We start from the raw sequence: 18,001 nt of genomic DNA, 5'->3' as shown, positions 1-18,001 counted from the left end.
CATACATCGTTCATAGCAGACCTCTTCATGTTTTAAATATAAGTGCAAGGTATAGGTAGTATCATAAGAATGCAAAATGATGGTTTTGGGGTGTTTTGACAACTATCAGTGGCTAGAAAAATTGACATTTGCTGTCACCTGCAGGTCACATTTCATAATGTCCTAGGTAATTCTGATAAAATGCCACGTGTAAAATTGTTTTTGTTTTTTTCTTCCCCTAATCTTTTTCACTTGTTTGCAATTTATAAATTTATTTAATTTATAGGAAACTGTGTGATTGCCCGTTGCTCTTTATAGCTTGTGGTTCTAGATAATGTTTAGGAGTTTCCAAAACTATGAAACCTCTAATGCAGCATTAAAAAAAAAATGCTTAATTTGCTTGTGTGCAATTGAAATAATGTGCCTGCTTTGTCCCATTGTTGTCAGTGTTTCTGGAATACGACCTATGTAAGTAGGTAAAGTAATATGAAATAAAAGGTTTTGGAGCCAGATCAATATTTGAGAATTTAACTTTTCCCTTGAGATCCAAATGTGACCTTATTTCAGGCACCTCTGTATAACTGAGCTATAATCTATCATCAGAGTAGATATGGTTAATTTGAACAAGTTTTATATTCCTTTATTACCTTTTTAGGCATTACTTTTAGGAAGTTGGTTCTAAGTAATTTGAAAGATTACTTTTCACACTCAGCTTTATATTTTTGTCTTATTTTAATGAGAAACTCGCTAATTCACTCAAGCTTTCGTAAAACTCAGACTAGCCTTAGAACAAAAACTTCATTGAATTTGAGTTCTTTGTGCTTATCACTGAAACCAAGTTGTTTCTCAAGTTACCTAGGCTGTTTAGCAGTAGTTTTAAAACATGCAGATGTTTGCTTCTTCGAAATTGCTATTTTAAATAATTGCATATAAAATAAAGCTCATCTGTAGATTAACATTACTGTTAGTAGGCCTTCAGAATTTTAAGGATGACCTTGTATTAATAATAAGTAACTTCACTAAATATAATTTATTGAATTTAAAATTATTGAGTACTGTATGGATTGCTTCTATGTCCTTATTTTCACCATTTTCTTACGTTTCTTTCAACATGTGTTGTGTTGTCTAACTCAAATCCAATATGTGCTGCATCAATTCTTATATCATTTAAGAGTATGAAACCCACAACCCCCCTTTTGATTCTTATTTGAATTACAATAAAGCTTACGAAGAACAGTTGTCTAGAGGCTAATTTTCTGTAGAATGGATGAATAAATATGTATGTTTCTTGAGGGCTCAGTGTAGCCTATGGATGGCAGTGAACAGAACAAAGCCCCTGCTTTCATGGAGCTTACATTCTAGTAGGTGACATAAATATATAATATATGGGGTGGTGATAAGTATTTTGAAGAAGACATAGCATAAGAGGATACAGAGAGACAAAGGGACTTCTGTTTTGTTAGGAGTGGTCAAGGGAGTCGTCTCTGAGGCGGTGGCATTTGAACAGACACCTGGATGAGGTAGGGAGGCGAGCCATGCAACTACAGTGGGGAAGGCCATCCCAGGCAGAGGGCGCAACAGATAGAAAGACTCTGAAGAGGAGGGTGTCTACATATATATTAGGAAAAAATACTGCATAGTCCAGAACCATCCAACTGAAACAATTGATGTGTACTTTGAGAAATACAAAATGAAATTGTAAGGTGGTGGTATCATTAATTAACTATAACATACCATTAAGTTTTTCTCATCACCTGCATCATCTAGGTGAATCCTGCAAAATTCATGTTTTATTGTTTCTCTCTCTCCTACTCGCCCCCATTTTCCCAACCCTCGTCACTCTTCCCCCTCCTTTCCCCTCTCTCCCTCCCTTTCCCTCTTTCCTACCCCCCCTTTCTCATTTCAGTGAAATTGGAGCGATTTGAAACTCCAATCAAGGTTCGCTTAAGCCCAGAGCCCTGGACCCCTGAAACTGGTTTGGTCACTGATGCTTTCAAACTGAAAAGGAAGGAACTGAAGAACCATTACCTCAAGGACATTGAGCGAATGTATGGGGGCAAATAAAATGCTGCTCTCTTACTTACAGTTGTGCAGGAGGTGACCTGGTGGTTTTTCAGTTCTGGAGTTTTCAGCCTTGTTGAGCTGTCTGTTAGAATGTAAAGTGTATCATTCTAAAAACATGGTAATAAAAAAACAAAACCCAAAGTGATTAAAATAGTTGTCGAGTCTACTTTAACTTAGTTTTGCATAGTTCTAGTGAAGCTGAAACTGAAAAGTTATTTCCCTGTAGCTGTGTTATTAATTTTAGAGCAAAATTTCTGTTTTTAAAAATTAGCCTAAGATATACTTGTTTCATTAAAGAAAAAATATTTAATGTTGAACAAAATAAGTTGGAGCTGGAGTAGAATGTAGTTTGAGGAAATTTGCAACTTCCTAGGTCTATTGTCTTCCTAGTTCAGAAGATGCATCAAATATTAAGCATGACCAAAAAATATATTAACACTACTCAAAGCAGAAGTGCTGCAGGGCTTTAAAATTCTCTTCCAATCATTTGTATTGAATCATAATATAATATACAGAATCAAATAATACCTTGGAAACCATTTTAGCATTCATAATTGTTGTGTAGGTTACTCATAGAATCATTATAATATTGTGAATAATTACAGTGCCTGAAGTAAGAATAAAACAATATAAACGCACCAAAAAATATCTAGTAATATATTTAAAGGGAAATTCAACTGCTTTTTTGAAACTTGGAGATGTAAAATCAGTAACTGTAATTATTTGAATGAGTTAAGAGTAAAAGTACATCTTAAAAAATGCTGAACATTGCGTTTCTGTTTGTTCAAAATAAGACAAACCAAGAGTTAAAATAATAGAAAGTTAATCAAATTTTAACAGGAAGCATTTTCTCTGTTAGAAAAGGTGATAAAATCATAAGTATTTAGAATTCCAACCCTTGCACAGCACTGAACCTGGGAGAGGATTTAGACTTTGAATTTATCTTTGATAACAGGGATTAATTTTAAAGTGTATTAAATCACACTTGTAATTTAAGATCTGTTTGCTGTTGCTGATTTGATTCTTGATCAATTGTTTGTATTACCAAAAGCCTTTCATTTTGCTTTAATTTTAGCAAAAGCGGGTTATGATGAATGACTTCCCTACTATCTTGTTTTAATCTATGAATGATTAATTAACTTGGATGAGTTTTGGAAACTTAAAGGGAAGAACACACTGTTACCACTTTTTTTCTGTTTGAGAAGAGTTTAGAAACTGGAAATGCTGGATTTGGGAGAAGGGAAGTTACTAAGGGACTGATACTTGTGCAGTAACTTGGTATGTGGGCTTCTTTTTGAATCTTTAATTAAAATCTGGGATTATATATCCCTGATAGGTATTCACACTTGAACCATAATTACTGTAAAAAAAAAACAAAAATTCTTAATACTGTTATTCTTTGCACTTTTTTCTTAATCATTTTATATATATATATATATATATATATATATATATATATATACCTATATATATATGTTGCTTACATTGCTTTGTACAGATGTGGGCCACCACTGCAACAAAACACATTCTGTTTGCTCTAGAATATTTATAAAGAAAATATTTAAATGTTATGTATATGGTGGTAAAAAGGAAAAATCACTTGGTGTTATTATAAGCACGAATGGAGGTTTTTGTAAAGAATGTTCAGTGTTCTGCAGTGTAAAATTTGAAGCAAGGTCTCCCTGAGTTATGTGTATGTGAGTATTCTCATTCTTCCCAACTTGCCTTCTAAGAGTGAAAAATCCTTCTTACCAAGTAGACTACTATTCAGCTTCCACTGTTCCTGGCCCACTGTTGATCCTCTAAGGATGATGTTCTTCGACTTTTTCAGTAGGTGAGTCCCCTCCTTTTGGAATGGTGATTTTAAATGTGTGAGTGCATGCGTACTCAGATATTTGAACCCTCACCCGCTCCCATCTCCCAAAAGCTAGAACACTGCCAACTAATCTGTTGTATGGGTCCTTTAGAAACGCGTAATTAACACTTAAGGTTGGGTGCTGCTAATTCTTTGCGAAAATCCAAATATTATTAAGGGACCAGGGAGATGCCACTACCCCCTGATTTTTCCTCAACAAATATACGTGTTTATGTAAACAGATCTTTCCATATTCATAGTGACTTTTCAAGTATTTGAGCGTAAAGATTTTGATCCTACATTTTTATACCTGTTTAAATTATTCACTGTTATTATTACATGTCAGCCATCAAATAAAGTTGTTCTTAAAAATTTTCCTACAATTATGTACATTTCTAAGTCGAACACTTGTGACTTTTGCTTTAATTACATGAAAGTACCTTGCCTCCTTGATATTTGATATTCGTATTGATTTTTTTTTTCTGGAGTAGAGGTATAATTGTGTCACTTTTTGGAACTGAGATACACATGAATGATTCAAAAAGTCAGAAGTTAAGGAGAATAATGTTTCTTTGGTCATAAAGACTGATTAATAATCCTTGCCTATATTTTCCTGACAGCATGTGACAGATGTTTCTGGAGTAACAAGATGAGAACAGATTAAAGATTGTGTGGTATTTGGGATTTGGAGAGAAATATTTTAATTTTCAAATGTAGTTACAAATTAGAATGTATTCATATTTCTACTTTCTGTTAAAATGCACGATTGCAGCATTGTTACTTAGGTTTTCATGTTTTCCTTGATGAAAAGCTTCGTTTGTTCTGGTTTTTAAGTTTGCACTCAAATCTTAAGAAATAAATCCACCCACGTTATCAAGCCAATTTGTGCTTAATTATGCGTCAAGATAAAATCTGCAAGTTTGAAGAATATTAGCCAAACTTTTAAACACATATTTCAGAAGTACTCATCTCTAGGTTTATAGAATTGCATTAAGCAGATAACCTGGGTTGTATAAATCATATCTATTAGTTTGGAGGATTTGCACCCAAAGCTGTTACTTTCGTACAGTTAATAGAGTAGAGTCCCTTTGCAGCACTGATACTGTGGCACAAAACATAGTCATGTTGTGTGGATTATTAGTACGTGCTAATAAATGGTAACTGTTACCTTTAGGCTAATTAAAATTTAGGGAGAAATTAATTTATCTGAGTTATACAACGGTGTATGTAAAATGGTATTAGAGCTCTGGAACCATTGCCTCAATCTATTTCCTGGCTTTGCCACTCACTCGCTGTGTGACTTTGGGCAAGTTCATTAACATCCCTCCACTGTGTTTCTCCTTCCCGAAAAATGGGGTTGCTTGATAAAATAGGATCTACTTCAGAGGATGGTTATGAGGGTAAAAATGAGTTAATCCATATAAAGTGTTTAAAACATAGAAAACATATGTTAGCTGTTATCATTATCATTGTATCCAGGTAACATTCATGAGTCAAGTTATTTAACATATTGGTTCGCACCTCAGGGCCTTAAAGGATTGCTTGCCCCTGAAGAGTTTGAAGAAAAACTTCTGGATTTAGAGGTGAGGAGACCTGGGCTCATTCTATTACTAGGTTTGTAGCCATGGACAAATCTCAAAATACCCCCCTTAGCTTTAGTTTCTTCTTCCTGTATGAGAGGGAGAGAGAGAGAGAGAGAGAGAGAGAGAGAGACTGGACTTCAAAAAAAGATGCTCTTTGTAAAAAGGGAAAGATGAATGACAGAAGAAATAGGGAGTGTAATTGTCCCTATAGCTTTCATATTGTGATTTTGCTGTCCCAAGGTGATTTTTGGTTTGTTTTTTAATGATGCCCTAGGTCCCAAGTTTCCTATAGGGATATGAGGCTGTGGCTGATGCCATCACAAGAAGTGAGGATTCTGCTAGGTACAAGGAGTTTCTGTTACTCTCATGTTCTCTCTCTTTAAAAATCAGAGTTGTGCACATATAATTTAAAGCAGTGCTTTCATTTTTTTTTACTGTGATCCACGATGCTGTGCACACACGCTTATGTGTATATAAAACAATATTTTATGACAATGTTTATGTGAAAAAACAATACTAATGAGACTTTCTATTTCATTTATTTAAATATTGGTTGTCACCCTCTAAACTGATTTCATGACCCCGCAAGATAGTGCCGTCCGATGGAACTCCTGTGAGGTTGGAAATGTTTCATATCTGTGCTATCCATTATAGTACCACTAGTCACGTGTGGCCATTGAGCATTTGAGATGTAGTTAGTGTGACTGAGGAACTGAATTTTTAATTTCATTTCCATGTTGGACAGGACGGCTTTAGAGAGTCTGCAAGCCACAGTTTGGAAAGCACAGGTTGAAAGCTATCCTACAATGTCCATGAAAGAAAGCTATCCCCTGCCATCATACTCCCACCTCCTCTACTTCAGTGGCAACCACACTCTTAGACCTCCCAGTCAATACTAGTACTCTCTTCTTAAATGAGAAGGCAAGGATTACCAAACCTTGGAAGACTAGAGATAAAAGCAAGGAGAAAAAAGCAAATTGGAGTAAATTGGTTCTGCAGGGTAAATAAAGAAAGCTTAAAAAAAAACTTTTAAAACTACCATTAAACAAGAACATAAGGCTGCAAAAAAGGAATATATAGAAAACAAACAAACAAACAAAACATCTCTTAGAAATTATGAACATGATGGCTGAAATGAAAAATTCAAGAGAAAGGTTGAAATAGCCAGTAGAGGAAATCTCTCAGGAAGTAGAACTTTTGGAGGGGCCAAATGTTTTTTATTGTGGTAAAATGTATATAATAAAGTTTGCCATTTTAGCCATTTTTGAGTGTACAGTTAGGTGACAATTATATTCACGATTTTGTACGATCATCACCATTATCTAATTCCAAACAGTATTTTTTTAAAGATGAAAAATAGGAACAAAAAGATAAGAATATTAAGGGATCAGCCCAAGTGATTCCTCATTTGAATAACAGAAGTTCTAGAGAGAGAGAACAAAAAAAAAAAAAAAAGGGAATACAAGAATTGAAGAAAATTTCCCAGAACAGTGTGGGTGGGGCTTGTTTAAAAAGCTTTGCTATAAGTTGATCCCATGTCAGCACTATTCATAATGACCCACAAATTGGAAACAACTATAATGTCCATCAACAGGAGAATGGACAAAGAAATTGTGGTATATCCATACAAGGAAATGCTACATAGAAGTAAAAAGAGTAAACTGCTACATGCAAAGACATGGATAAATTATGTTCACGTTATTATGATGTACGAAAGAAGCTATTCACAGTACATTATGATTGTATTTATATGAAGTTCGAGAATAGGCACAACAGACCTATGGTGATAGAATCCAGGGTAATGGTTTTCTCTGAAGAGAGTGGTATTGCCTGGAAAGGGGCATGAGGGAATCTTCTGGCATGTTGAAAATATCCCATATCTTGTTTACATGAGCATCCTGGGTAGGTAGGGTCAGACATGTCTGGCACGAGCAGGTAAGATTGATAGTATAGAGGAGAAGTTGAAAGTTGGGTGTATTTGGGTGTGTTGGAGGAGAAGAGGATGAACCAATCAGGTACATCATATTCTGCCCAGCATGTACTAATCATCAAGCTGTTCAGTCTTTGGAACAAGTGTGTTTAATTAAGGGTGTGGGAGAACCTGAAAGGTTCATCTGATGAGAAGCATCTTTGTGGGCTTGATTGGGAGGAAGTAGACCTAGGCAGCTGTGAAGTAAGGGACACAGACAACTTGGGTGAACTTAAAATACCTGAAGTAGGTCAGTATATTTCAGTGTTTGCACCCACTTTCAGTCTCAGTTGGGCTTAGTTTTTGAGAGGAGACATGTGCCTAAAGTTCATTTCTTACTCTCTTCCTGCTATTACCACCCTAGATCAGACCTTCACCCCTTTTCACCTAGAAGAGCTATACCGACCTCCTAACTAGTTTCTTTCCATCACTGCCATTATACTCAGTATACTCCATCTTGTATAGAGATCTGCCAAACTTACCTTCTTAAAATACCACCTTGTTGATGCTGTTCTTATTCAAATCAAAATGTCAGCTTGGTATTCAAGTCCCTGAATCAGAAGATCTCTCTTTACCTGTCTTACCTTAACTCCATTCTCTTTCACTTTTGTGTTCTCCAATCTGCCAAGCTCATCCCTCCAAGTTGTTCTTCACCCTGGCTGCACTTAGGAATCGCATGGGAAGGTTAACAGCAATAACAACGACCAAAACCCAAACAAACAAAAAACAGTACCAGTGCCTCGTCCTCTCTCACTGGCCAACAGTGACCTGTTTGCTAGATCTGTAAATTCCTTTATTAACACCTGTCCTTAGGATTAAACTACAAAATAATTCACAGAAGAGAGGGCAGTCTTCACAGGTTTCCAAGGAAGGCGGCTCCTGGTTAACTGCTGGTTCCCCTAACCCTCTCCTGTTGATAGGGGATTGATTTTTCTTTTGTGTTGATAGATTAGCTCTTTCCTTTGACACTTGAAAACCTGAGAGATTCTGAGAGAATGAGATCTAGAACCAGTTTACTTTCTTGGAAGACACTCCTAAGGGTATCAAGAATCAGAAATGGGCTCTAGTGGTGGGACCGCTTGGCAGTGCTAAACATCAACTTTACCTAATTCATATTTTTGCCTTGGGGCTGTGAGAAATCAATAATAAAAAAAAGTCAAGAGACTCCTAGGGACAAGGGAAAAGAAGAGAGAATATGTTGACCCACCCATGTATGTCTTTAGAGTGACTTTTGAAGCAGAATTACGAAAATGATTCTTTTGAAGTCAGGTATTTCTTCTTGTGCCCAGCTTTTTCTAGCTCATGGAGTTATAAGAAACTCAACAAGATATATATATATGTATACATATGTATATGTTACAGACATGTCCGCACATATTTTCTTCTTTATGGTCAACAGCTCTACCTTAGCTGTATCTTTGACATTCCTTAGGATAAGGCATTCCAATGCCCACATTCCGTTTGGGATGGTGAATTGTACGCATCAGTATAGGAAAGTAGCAATGTAGCTCCCCAAGAGTGGGAGAGAGACGGAGCCAGAAAGGGAAATCAGGAAGGTTTCCTGCCTAGTGACTGAATCACGAACTATTTGAGCAAGCAATGCACAGAGAAGAGTTAAAATTTGTCGGATTTGCCCCCCAGCCTTCCTGGAGGTTGCATCATTTCTAAACTGGATCTGCATTTCATTAGCCATCAGGATTCTTGATGGTGAGAGAATTAACCTTTTGGATCTGCATTTCATTAGCCATCAGGATTCTTGATGGTGAGAGAATTAACCTTTCTCAGGGAGTCCCAGTGAAGGAAAGGATGTGGGCTCTTCTGTTTCATTTCAGCAGGAGTCTTTGTTTTCTCTGCAAGACGCCCCTTTGGCTCTCTTTGCTTGTGAATTCTTCCCTTTTGCTCATGATGTAAACAATAGCTCTCTCGACCCCATCTCCTGGGGTTGTGGGATATCTTGGTTGGCCTTTGGTTGCGCTCAGAGAAGAAAAACTCCAAACTGGCCTGGAGCTGGATGACCTCATTCTCTTACAGCTTTGGGATTTTCTCTCTGAAGTTTTAAAAGATGGCTTGGGCACTGAACTTTTCTTAGATAGCAAAGCCATTTCCATTTGAAGGCCCTCTTAAGTTCCAATAAGATTTCTTTTGTCTTGAAACATGACACTTAAGTACTTCTGAGCCCTCTCATATGTAGTATTGCTATAGAGGAGACAAAAGATGGTCTTATGCTCTCAGCATACAATGTCAGACTATGGGAGTGAATTAGAAGCTGAACTGTGAGCTGAAGACTCTAAATATGTAGGAATTTGGAAAAGACAGAGATCCTTTTAGGCTTCAGTTGTCTGGGAAGGCTTCCTTGGAGCCTCCAGTCCGAGCCTAGTGCTGAAGAGGCAAGAGTGACTCTTACCAACTTCTAGCTAATAACAAAGAGTGTGTATTCATCTGCAGCAGCTTCCCTTCTGTGCCCATCAGCCTGCAAGGACAAAGTGGGGTGAGGGCAACAGCAATGCCATGGGCCATAGCTTGAGATTCTCAACCAGAGATCTCCCAGAGATGCTAGGTGTGCCTGAGGTATTGATGCCCTCTGCCCTTGGAGTGGCCAGAGCTCCCTGGCAGGCTGCTTTCTTATCCATTTATCCTAGGGGGTCATATATGTTATCTATGTGTGCTATGTGGTGAAAACAATTGGAAAGCACTATTCTAGATATATCCCTCGTCTGAGAAAGCCCTGGTAACACATGGTCACAATGCTTTGTTTTCATGTCTGTAGTCTCAGACAGACTGTCAGCTCTGGGAAGGTAGACAGATTGTGTCTGTCTTGTTCACTGCTATATCTCTAGCGCCTGCCACTGTGCCTGGCACATAGTACATTCTCAGAAAATATTTCATGCAAGTCAAAACCACAATGAGCTACTACCTCACACCTGTTAGGATGGCTTTTATCAAGAAGACAAGAAATAACAAGTGCTGGAGAGGGTGTGGAGAAAAGGGAACCCGCGTGCACTGTTGGGTGGGAATGTTAATTGGTGCAGCCACTGTGGAAAACAGTATGGGGGTTGCTCAAAAAATTAAAAATAGAACTACCATGTGATCAAGCAATTTCACTTCTGGGTGTTTATCTGAAGAAAATGAAAACATTGACTTGAAAAGATATATGCACCCCCATGTTCACTGCAGTATTATTTACAATAACCAAGATATGGAAACAACCTAAATGTCCATTAATGGATGAATGAATAAAGAAAACGTGGTGTATATATACAATGGAATAGGTGAAATAAGTCAGACAGAGAAAGACAAATACCGCATGATCTCACTTATATGTGGAATCTAACATAAAAAAAAAAAGCAAGCTCATAGATACAGAAAACATTGGTAGTTGCTGGGAGGTGTGTGGGAGAAAAGGGTGAAGGGGGTCAAAAGTCCAAACTTCCAGTTATAAAATAAATAAGTCCTGGGCATGTAATGTACAGCATGGTGACTATAGTTAATAACACTGTACTGCATATTTGTAAGTTGCTAAGGGAGTAGATCTTAAAAGTTCTCATCACAAGAAAAAAATTTTTAACTCTGTATGGTGACGGATGTTAACTGGCCTTATTGTGGTGATCATTTCACAATATATACAAATATTGAAGCATTATGTTGTACGCTTATAACTAATTAATGTTATAGGTCAATTATACCTTAATTTAAAAAAAAATATTTCATGAATGAATGAACAAATGAGAAAGTCTAGACCTTGAAGGATGAGTAAAACTTGGACAGTGTGGAAGGGTTAAGCGTTGGCAGGGAAAAACAGTATGAACAGAATCAGATGTGGTCATGGCGTGTGCCTGGCAAAATTTCGAGAGCAGCTGAGGGGCCCAGAATTATTCATGTTTTGAGGCAGTGGGAAATTAGCAGGCTCCATCAGGCCTATTGAACATAATGTTGGGTGAATAAAGAGCCACTGAAGCATTATTGCCCCCAAACAAAGTCAAAATTAAAACAAACACGTGGTAGTTGACACAACTGGTCTTGATTTTTCTCTTAGCATCTAATTTCAAGTCAAGCTTTGCCTACCCACTGTGGGAACCAATTTCTCACTTGGTCTGGGTCCCGATTCCAATAATTCCTAAATGTTCCCACATCATCTTCCAGCTCCGAGGCCCTCACTGAAACCCCTGGCAACCCCGAGGCAAGGATGCTGTGCCGTCCCTCGTGATGCAGGGGTGAGGGGAGGTGAACGCTGTTGTTTTCCTTATTCCTACGTTGGGGATATTGCTTTCCACGTGGAGAAAGGGTCCGAATGGCTACTTCCTATTCAAAACATCTCAGATGTCAAATCCGCGGGGAAGTCTTCTCTGAGCTCTCCGAGGTTGAGTTAAATGCCTCTCTTCTGGGCCTCACAGCACCGTATGCTTATTGTTAATAGTGAAGTAACCACTGCTGACATTTTTGAACATTTAGTATGTTCAAGGCACTCTGATAAGTGCTTTCCCAGCATTATCTTATTCAGTCCTTGCCACAAAATCCTACAGTGAGCGCTTCCTATTATTATTTCCATTTTACAGAAGAGGAAACAGGAGCACAGAGAAGTTAAGTGACTTTGCTCAAGGTAACACAGCTGCTAGGTAGCCAAGCCAGAACGGAAATGCACGTTTGCCTTATTTGCCTCTAATAGGGCCTTTACCACATGGCGTTGTAAGGGTTTGGGTAGCCTCCCCCCTGCCCCCTAGAGTTTTAGCTCCATTACGTCCGGAAGCAAGTCTCATCTGGATCCCCGGCTCCTAACGCAGGGCGTGGCACAGAAAAGGGCAACAAACGTGTGAGCAGAAAAACGAAGAAAAACAAAAACGCAAGGCTTCCACCAGATGGCGATGTGGGAGTCCAAGAGAAAAGTGCCCTCCGGCTTCTTCCTTTCCCATTCCTTTCCCACAGAATACCCCAAGTCTTCACATTGTTTTCCAGAGAAGACTGAGTGGGCGGGAGAAACATTTTTCATGATAACGTTTAGGTATGAATTGACACAAATTTGACAATTTAATTTATGACCTTATGTTTTGGCCCCAAAGGGAAGGTTGACCTTACTCCACCCTCTTATATTCACGGGCTTCTTTCAAAGATCTCAAAGTGATTTTCAGACTCTTGTCATACACTAAAAAGCTAGAAATAAAATCCGAATTGCCCAAAGCATTGAAGGAGGCTGTGCACTGGAGTGGAAAGATTTCCTGACTGGGAGGCAGGAGACTTGGATTCTGATGGCTCTGACATTAACTAATAGGGGACTTCAGGCAAGTCCTTTCTCCTCTCTGGACCTTCGTATCCTCAGCTGAAAAATAAGGGGGTTAGATGAGGGAACACAGAAGCTCTTTTTTTTTTTTCCTGCTAGCTCTGGACAAAGGACCCTAGGCAGCAGCATTATAGCATGATGGTAATAGATTACGGACTCTGGTTCAAGCCTCGACCACCTACAAGCTATGTGACTTTGAGCAAGTTAACCTCTCTGGGCCTCAGTTTCCTCATCTGTATAATGGGGTTCCTGTAAGGATTAAGTGAGATAATACATATAAAGTGCTTAACACAATGCTCGGCACACATAAGCTTTCAGGAAAAGCTATTATCTCATAGAGTTGACTCACATTTTAGCAACTCCATCTAGAGTTTGGCTATGCATTTAGTAGTCAGGAAAATGGGGGGGAGCTTTAAGTAATAAACCACAAACAATCAGGGTTGGCCCTATCATAAGAGTAAACGCATGTCATGTGTACAAGACAAAGTTAAGTGTGCGATTGAAGCAAAGAGCTGCAAAAGTAACCACAAACAAATGGAATCCTCATACATTACTGGTGGGAGTATAGAAAAATACAACCACTTTGGGAAAAGGTCTGGCAGTTTCTTATAAAACTAAACTACATCTTCCCTGTGACCCAGCATTTCTCCTCCTAGATATTTACCCAAGAAAAAGGAAAACATATGTTTACAAAAAGATTTGTTTGAGAACATTCATAGCAACTTTACTTTTAATAGACAGAAACTGGAAACAACCCAAGTGTCCATCAGTAGGAGAATGGATAATGGATAAATGGATAATCAATAAACAAACTGGTATTGTCATACAATGGAGTACTACTCAGCAGTAAAAAGGAACAAACTACAGGTACATGCGACAACGCGGATGATTCTCAAAAACCTCAGGCTGAGTAAAAGAAGTCTTATACAAAAGACTTCATACTATATGATTTCATATATATGAAGTTCTGTAACAGGCAAAACTAATCAATGATGGAAAAAAATCAAAGCAGTGGTTGCCTCTAGGGGTGAAGGGAGGGGATCGCCTGGGAAGGGGCAAGAGGAAACTTTCTTGAGTGGTGGTAATGTTCTACATCTTAGTAGGGGGCTAAGTTACGCAGTTACATTTGTCAAAACTCAGCAAATATACAATTAATGTTTGTGTATTTCATCGAACATATATGTTACTTCAAAAGGAAAACAAAAGAATAATAAACAAATATTAAACTCTAGTTAAGGATGGGTATGTGGAAGGTGCTTAGGGGTGAAGTGTACTGATGTCTGCAACTTCAAAAAGAAAAGACACTGGATAGACAGACAGATGGATAGGTGGGGGATGGATAAAGCCAGTATCGGAAAATATTAATGGTAGAATCTGGCTAGTAACAAGGCACCACTGGAAAATTCTTTCAACTCCGCTGTATGTTTGAAATTTGCATAAATTTTTGGAAAAAAATGTATCCACAAAGTTCCATATCCTGAATGGAGCCAATTTTTTTTCAAACTTAAAAGCTTTCGGGGCTTCCCTGGTGGCGCAGTGGTTGAGAATCTGCCTGCTAATGCAGGGGACACGGGTTCGAGCCCTGGTCTGGGAAGATCCCACATGCCACGGAGCAGCTGGGCCCGTGAGCCACAACTACTGAGCCTGCGCGTCTGGAGCCTGTGCCCCGCAACGGGAGGGGCCGCGATAGTGAAAGGCCCGCGCACCGCGATGAAGAGCGGTCCCCGCACCGCGATGAAGAGTGGCCCCCACTTGCCGTAACCAGAGAAAGCCCTCGCACGAACCGAAGACCCAACAGAGCCAAATAAATAAATAAATAAAATAAATAAATAAAGTAGCTATAAAAAAATTAAAAAAAAAAAAAAAAAAAGCTTTCGTTGGAGGAAGGCAGACCTCAAACCCAGGTAAATATTTCCTGATCACCTACTATAATGCCAGGCACTGTTCCAGGCTAGGTGAGGAATACGAAGAGGAAGAATACGGCCCTTGCCCTCAAAAGGATTGTCGGGGCCATCTGACAAGCACACATATCACTGTTATCCTATGCTGTCGAGTTGCTAAGGACAGTGAGATTTCATCTAGTTGAAAGAGTGTCTTAAAAGTTCTCCCCACAAAAAAGAAATGATCATTATGTGAAGTGATATAGGCATTAGCTAACGCTACGGTGGTAATCATATTGCAATACACATGTACCAAATCAATACATTTGACACCTCAAATTTCCACAGTGTTACATGTCAATTATATCTGAATAAAAAATAATTTGTAAAAAAAAAGAAAAGATTTCTGGTATTGGAGACATGTGGGTAGTTATTGCTGCAAGTATGATTGGAAGGTGTCTTCAAGCCAGAGCACAGAGAGTCTTGAAGTCCACACTAAGGTGATAATTTGTCAATCCGATGGGGCACATTCAAGAATTTTGAGCCAACAAGTGGCATCCTTAGAAAATTGCTGGGAGAAGGGGGCAGCTGCAGTAGATATCATTGCTTTAGAGGAGTCAGCAGGCGAGGGATCTTTTCACGTACCTGCTATGAACATAGGGAGAAGTGGAGGCATCCACAGGGAGGAAGGGGGTTCAGAAAGACCTGGGACAGCTCTGAAGTCCAAGGAGATGAGATCTTGGTTTCATCTTCTGGGAAACGGGAAGCTATTTGGTCTGTGCCCCTCTCCTACCTCTTTGCCCCATGATGTTGTGCCTCTGTAAGGCTATACTGGTTGTTTACAGCCAGCATCTATTCTGATTGTTTGCTAGTCCATTCTGATTGGTCAGTGTCCAAGACATAAGGCTGTTAGGTAGATTTTTTAAAATTAATTAATTAATTAATTTATTTATTTTTGGCTGCATTGGGTCTTCGTTGCAGCACACGGGCTTTCTCTAGTTGCGGCGAGCGGGGGCTACTCTTCGATGTGGTGCATGGGCTTCTCACTGTGGTGGCTTCTCTTGTTGGGGAGCACGGGCTCTAGGCGCATGGGCTTCAGTAGTTGTGGCACACGGGCTCAGTAGTTGTGGCTCACGGGCTCAGTAGTTGTGGCACATGGGCTTCAGTAGTTGTGGTGCCCAGGCTCAGTAGTTGTGGCGCATGGGCTTAGTTGCTCCACAGCATGTGAGATCTTCCTGGACCAGGGCTCGAACCCATGTCCCCTGACCTGGCAGGCAGATTCTTAACCACTGTGCCACCAGGGAAGTCCCTGTTAAATAGTTTTAATATCAACCCTACCCACCTCATAGGGTTGCTGTAAGGTTAATTAATAGCACATGCTAGGCATTTGATAAATGAGATCAGGGACTATATTTAATGCTCCAGTATGTGGCCTGATATAGGGTGACCCCAGCACAAGCCCACCAAGACCACCAAGAAATCTTTAAGGTAGGCACTCGAAGCCCCTGGGGTCCATTCCAACCCATAAATATCGATCTTTATCAAACCCCAGTCCCCCCACCCCAAATATAGCATATATTCCCATGAAGCAACTGAGAAGCCCCAGTTGGACCGAGGAACTGTCCCATTTATTCTCCTCCCTCTTTTGAATAAAGAGGGATCTTCCTTTTTCGAACAAGGCTTTGGACTCTAGTACTTGGGTCCAGAGTCAAAATTCTCTCCAAATCAGAATTCTCGCTGGATTTCATGCCCACTGCTCATCCCACTCCAGATCCTGGCACTCCCTGCTTTTCCCCAGTTCACAAAGAAGTGGCTGTAAGCCATCAAAGCCACAGACAGTTCACCAGTGTGACTTGTTCACTGATGTGTCTCTAGGACCCAGCACAGTGCCTTGCACAGTGTAACATGCAACAAGTATTTGTGGAATAAATGAATGGATGAATGAGTGATCCTTTCTGGGTCTGTAGTTGGTGCTTCACGAAGACTTTTTTCCTCCCCTCCCTCAGAGCCCATTGTGGCTTTGCCAACCTCCTGGACTCCAACAGTGCTTACCATCTGTGCCCGTCCTTTGGCAACTAGCCAAACTCAACTCAGTTCAATTCAACCAACTTCCATGGAGCTGTACTATTGGCAGGAAGCATTCACAGTCTCAAGGAATGGTGAAAGCATTTCCTAGCCCATGGCGCCTCCATTGTACTTTTAAAACAACCTTGGCATGGAACAGAACCTTTTCCAAGACTTTTTGAAAGTCTAAAATACATGATTATAAATTACTTCCCTTTGTCAACACACTTGATTACCGTTCAGGAAATAAGTGAGTTCGGGACAAGAGATCAACAGATGATGATGGGACAGGTATGGGACAGGTGTAGAGGGGCTGGAAGTCTGGGGAGGAATGAGACTCAGTCCTTGTCTGATGGATTCGGACTTTCATCAAGTGTGGGGAGGAAAAGGGGGTTGGCATCTCAGCCATTCAGGGCTGGGATTGAAGGGATGTCCAGCAGCTCCTTGAGTGAAAAGAAAGCCAGAGTCTCCCACACACACACCTGTTGTTTTTTTCTGAGGGTTGGGCCTTTTTAAATTTTATGACTAGTCTCCATTCCTGTTTCCACCCCCTTCTATACATCTCTTGCTCCCTAAGGCAGTCTTCTGTAAATTTCTAATTTGCTTTCTCTCTGGTAATTATTTCTTTTAATGGAATTAGAATTGGCCTTGTATGTGTTCATTAAAACATTATCTTTAATAGCGAGAACCTGGAAATTAATCAGAAATCTTACAATAAGAGCTAATTTAAATACATAATAGCAGATCCATAGTCTGGAATACTGTATAGGTAGTAAAATGATGTTGTAAAAAATAGTAATTGACATGGGGAAAAATTCCCAGTATCTTGTTAAGTGAAAAAATAGGCTACAAAACAATGATGTATAGTGCCTGTGTGTGTGTGTGTGTGTGTCCATATGCCACCCATGTGCGCTATTGTTGACTTTTCTTATTGGTGTTTTTCTGTGTTTTCCAAATTTTCTGCAATGAATGCTGCAGTCTGAATTGGGGCGCTATCAGGAGGGGTGCATTGTAGGGGCTCTGAGAGCACAAATAAGGGGAATCAAGCAAGACTTCCTTTTGTGAGTGTATTTTGAGGAAGGTGAAAGGCACAGAGTATTGGAGAGGAACTCGAGGAATATGCTGTTTTTCAAGTGCAAAGGAAGAAGGCGGTGTCTACTGGTGGTGAGGACTTCAGGTCCACCAAAGAAGATCGGGCTCCATTAAAGAAGCAGTGGGGAGCAACTCTGGGTCTCTGAACACAGGGGTGAGTGGATGGAAGTGGTGTTGGCAGAGGATTATTCCAGCCATAGCGGGGTGGACGGGGCTGTAGGCAGGGTGATCTGCCAGGAGACT

The 18,001-nt window shown here is 39.6% G+C and overlaps 1 protein-coding gene across 4 annotated transcripts in view; it reads left to right on the top strand.

The window, feature by feature from the left end:
- ACSL4 (acyl-CoA synthetase long chain family member 4) overlaps nt 1-4,775 on the top strand; it is a 76,655-nt gene extending 71,880 nt beyond the window's left edge. For 3 of the 4 annotated variants that reach the window (XM_057537943.1, XM_057537942.1, XM_057537941.1), the window contains one exon: nt 1,886-4,775. In XM_057537943.1, the coding sequence (XP_057393926.1) occupies nt 1,886-2,043 (158 nt within the window). In that variant the 3' untranslated portion in view covers nt 2,044-4,775. The remainder of the gene's footprint in view (nt 1-1,885) is intronic. The other variant, XM_057537944.1, reaches the window with a different exon arrangement.
- The last annotated feature ends 13,226 nt before the right edge of the window (nt 4,776-18,001 follow it).

Source organism: Balaenoptera acutorostrata, chromosome X (assembly GCF_949987535.1).
Source record: "Balaenoptera acutorostrata chromosome X, mBalAcu1.1, whole genome shotgun sequence".
Lineage (NCBI taxonomy): Eukaryota > Metazoa > Chordata > Mammalia > Artiodactyla > Balaenopteridae > Balaenoptera > Balaenoptera acutorostrata.
The sequence above is the reverse complement of the archived record's forward strand: the minus strand, read 5'-3'. Positions and strand labels throughout refer to the sequence as shown.